This window comes from Cicer arietinum, chromosome 3, assembly GCF_000331145.2.
Source record: "Cicer arietinum cultivar CDC Frontier isolate Library 1 chromosome 3, Cicar.CDCFrontier_v2.0, whole genome shotgun sequence".
NCBI lineage: Eukaryota > Viridiplantae > Streptophyta > Magnoliopsida > Fabales > Fabaceae > Cicer > Cicer arietinum.
This window is the reverse complement of record NC_021162.2, coordinates 50,833,375-50,836,465: the sequence shown is the minus strand read 5'-3', so window position 1 is coordinate 50,836,465 and position 3,091 is coordinate 50,833,375. Positions and strand designations below refer to the sequence as shown.

The 3,091-nt window shown below is 28.5% G+C and overlaps 1 protein-coding gene across 1 annotated transcript; it reads right to left on the bottom strand.

Annotated features, from left to right (window-relative positions):
- Window positions 1-160: 160 nt before the first annotated feature.
- LOC101512278 (1-aminocyclopropane-1-carboxylate oxidase homolog 1-like) lies at window positions 161-2,578 on the bottom strand. The gene is made up of 3 exons (XM_004513466.4): window positions 1,934-2,578; window positions 1,170-1,491; window positions 161-714 (listed from the first exon to the last, which is right to left on the bottom strand). Exons 1-3 carry the CDS (start codon window positions 2,470-2,472, stop codon window positions 454-456), a joined length of 1,122 nt encoding a protein of 373 aa, XP_004513523.1. The 5' UTR covers window positions 2,473-2,578; the 3' UTR covers window positions 161-453.
- Window positions 2,579-3,091: the final 513 nt, after the last annotated feature.

Sequence of the window (3,091 nt, the reverse complement as noted above, 5' to 3'; positions counted from 1 at the left end):
TGTTATACCAATTTTGCCGAGATATTGAAATCTATAGAATGCTAATGAAAAATTTCAATTTAATAAATGTTAAGGTTATTGAGGAATAGAATTCTGTTTAATAATATTGATTAAAAAAAAATTAAGAGTAAAAGATTAAAAAAAATAAAATTAAAGTATATTTTTACCATAAAATAATGTATTTAAATATGTAATCCTAACTTTGGCAGGTCTTCCATAACTTTATTGATAACCTTATTAAATGTTGACCAAAACTACAACTACATATATGTCAACACATATCCAAATAAGGTTGTGCTACATAAACTTTATTATAGAAAATTATTACTACATAATAAAACAGCTAAGAGGCACAACTAATAATACTGCATTACTTCAATTTCCAGGATGAGAATCAAGAGAGTCAATTTTATCAAAGTTTAATTTTTGAGATCTAAATTTGTTCATTTCATTTCACAACTTGAAAGGCTCCAAAGCAGAGTTTCCATCAAGCCCCTTCTCATAATGATGCCCAATGAATTCAGATATGCTTGTTTCCCTATAGATTTGTGGATTTTCTTGTGACAACAATTCCTTAATAGGACTATATACCTTTGATGACCCTTCACTTGGGTCATAAGAATTTAGAAAGAAGCTGGCAACAGAAACTCTTGGCCCTTTGTGATTTGATAAGACTCGATGATAAACACTTACGAAATTGTCATTCGATATAAGCTGTAATGTCAAAATAGCAACAACAAAAAATTTAATTAATGTATAGTTCTTAAGTTCAGATGTAGAAGATCTAAATAAATTGTTTCTATCTTATTTGATAGAGAATAATACAATATATTTATCAAGAAAAAATATTTCTTTTTTTTAAAAAAATTGAATGACATAAACTTAATAAAAAAAATGCAAGAAAGAAAAGTTCGTAAGTCATCGTTGAGATTTTAAATGTGCATAATCTTTAAAAGTTGACGATGACATCAGTATTTTCAACGATAATTTTTTTTCTCTGTTACCTTTAATTTTATCGGATAATGCATAATTAATATTATAGATGTATTATTTCAATTTTTTAGTTTCTCAATTCTTACATGAGCATTCTTTACGTAAACTAAAATAATCATAACAATAAAGATAAAAAAAAAAGATATAAACTAAAAGAATCATTCACTAATACTTACTTGTAGAAGATCTCCTATGTTGACAACAAGAGCTCCATGGACAGGAGGAACATTAAACCATTGATTCTCATGAAGAACTTGAAGACCACCAATTTGGTCTTGTAGAACTATTGTCATGAAATCAGAATCTGTGTGCTTAGTAGTGCCCATAGTTAATTCTGGTTCAGGGCATGGTGGATAGTAATGGCCCTGAATAAAAAGTCCTTCTAGACAATTCAATTCTTTAAGGTAAGATGGATCTAAGCCAAGAGCCATTGACAATAACTCTAAAATTGTACTTCCCAGTTCCATTATTTTCTTCGAATATTCGATTATAATGTCTCTACATATAAACAAAAAATTAATCAAAAAAACAAATTTAAAAAATTAAATTAAAAATTTTCGTTTATTAAAATTAAAATGTACAAGTAACTTGTACTACTAATTAATCTCACAATCAAATATTAAATTTAAGACACAATATAGAAATCCTTTCAACGAGACTAGTGTTCCCTATTCCTATAGTTTAGGTAATATTTATAAATAGTATACCTAAAAGTGTGAGAAAAATATTTCTAAAGGTAATAGACAACGCATATGAGACGTGCATAAAATGTTGTCTATTTTCTTTGACAACATTTTTCAAATGTTGTCAAAAAACAAAAATGTTGTAGTGAATTAAAAACACTAGCTCCCATAGTACGAAAAACTATAGTTATATCTAATAGTTTTTCGAACAAGAATATCTTAGTAAAAAAATTGTAAAAGAAAGAGAAACTCATTACCTAAATACTTGAGGCAATTCTTCAGAATTGGGGGGATTAGGAGCCATGGAACATCCAATAGTGTCTCTCCAATTAGCATATTTATCTCTAAACAAACTAGTATTGGAACAATAAAGAATTTTCTTTTTCAAATCACGAGTGTAAAATTGTTTCCTTACATCAACATCTTGCTCATGAAACCTACGAATTCCATCCCTCATCTCATCCAATACATGAATGGGAATTCCATGATTAATCACTTGGAAAAATCCCCACTCCTTGCATGCACTTCGAATTTGGCTAATCACTTCTTCACCAAGTGTTAAATTGATATTTTTGTGTATGTCTTTGAGGTCTATGATAGGAACAGTGTTAGATGACAAATTATTAGTGATGTTTGATTCATTAGAATAGAACATGCGTGGAATTTTTGTGACTCCAGATTCTATGAGACCTCTTACACCTGCTTTTGAATCATCAAAGGCTTTCACTTCAGCTTTTCTATCATAAGTGGAATCATTACCTTCCTCTAATTGCTTTGTGTTTTCTACTACCACCATTTTGAGAGGAAACTACTAGCACCAAGTTTTCAGTGTGCTCTGCCTCCAACACAAACATGTGAAATTTAAACATAGAGAATCTAATAGGGACACTTTCTAACGTGGTCCACTATGTACTACACTATGTACTACGGATGTTTAAAATTTAATTAAATTTTAACGATGATCGATGATTCACTTTAAAACTATCAACTAACGATTTGTTTGGTTTTTATATTTAAGACAGTAACCTGATTGATTTAGTTCAACAAATTATGTTTTAATTTCTTTTTTAATCGAAATATCAATTAAATCATTGTCTCAGTTATAAACAACACTAAAAATATCTTATAATTGATCTTTATTAAAATTTTAAATGAATTTTTAATAGGTGGTCCACCCTGTCACTTGTCCATTAATTGAGGGAAAGAATAACTCAATATAATTAATTAAAGAAACAAGTGTGTATGTTTTTTTATTCCACACGGAACCAAGGTGCCAAATTAGAAAACTTTTTTTATTTCAAATTAGGAAAAGATAATTTAAATAAACTTCATTTTCCTTTATATAGAATCAAAAGGATAATAAATACAAAGTGATGAGGCCCACAATTCCTCAAAGGCATATTTTTAGTTGTATA

Excerpts from the sequence above, each read along its gene's own strand:
- LOC101512278 (XM_004513466.4), bottom strand. The coding sequence starts at position 2,472 with ATGGTGGTAGTAGAAAACACAAAGCAATTAGAGGAAGGTAATGATTCC. Across the intron at positions 1,492-1,933 it reads GAATTGCCTCAAGTATTTAG|AGACATTATAATCGAATATT; the intron begins GTAATGAGTTTC and ends GTTTATATGTAG. Across the intron at positions 715-1,169 it reads ACATAGGAGATCTTCTACAA|CTTATATCGAATGACAATTT; the intron begins GTAAGTATTAGT and ends TTGACATTACAG.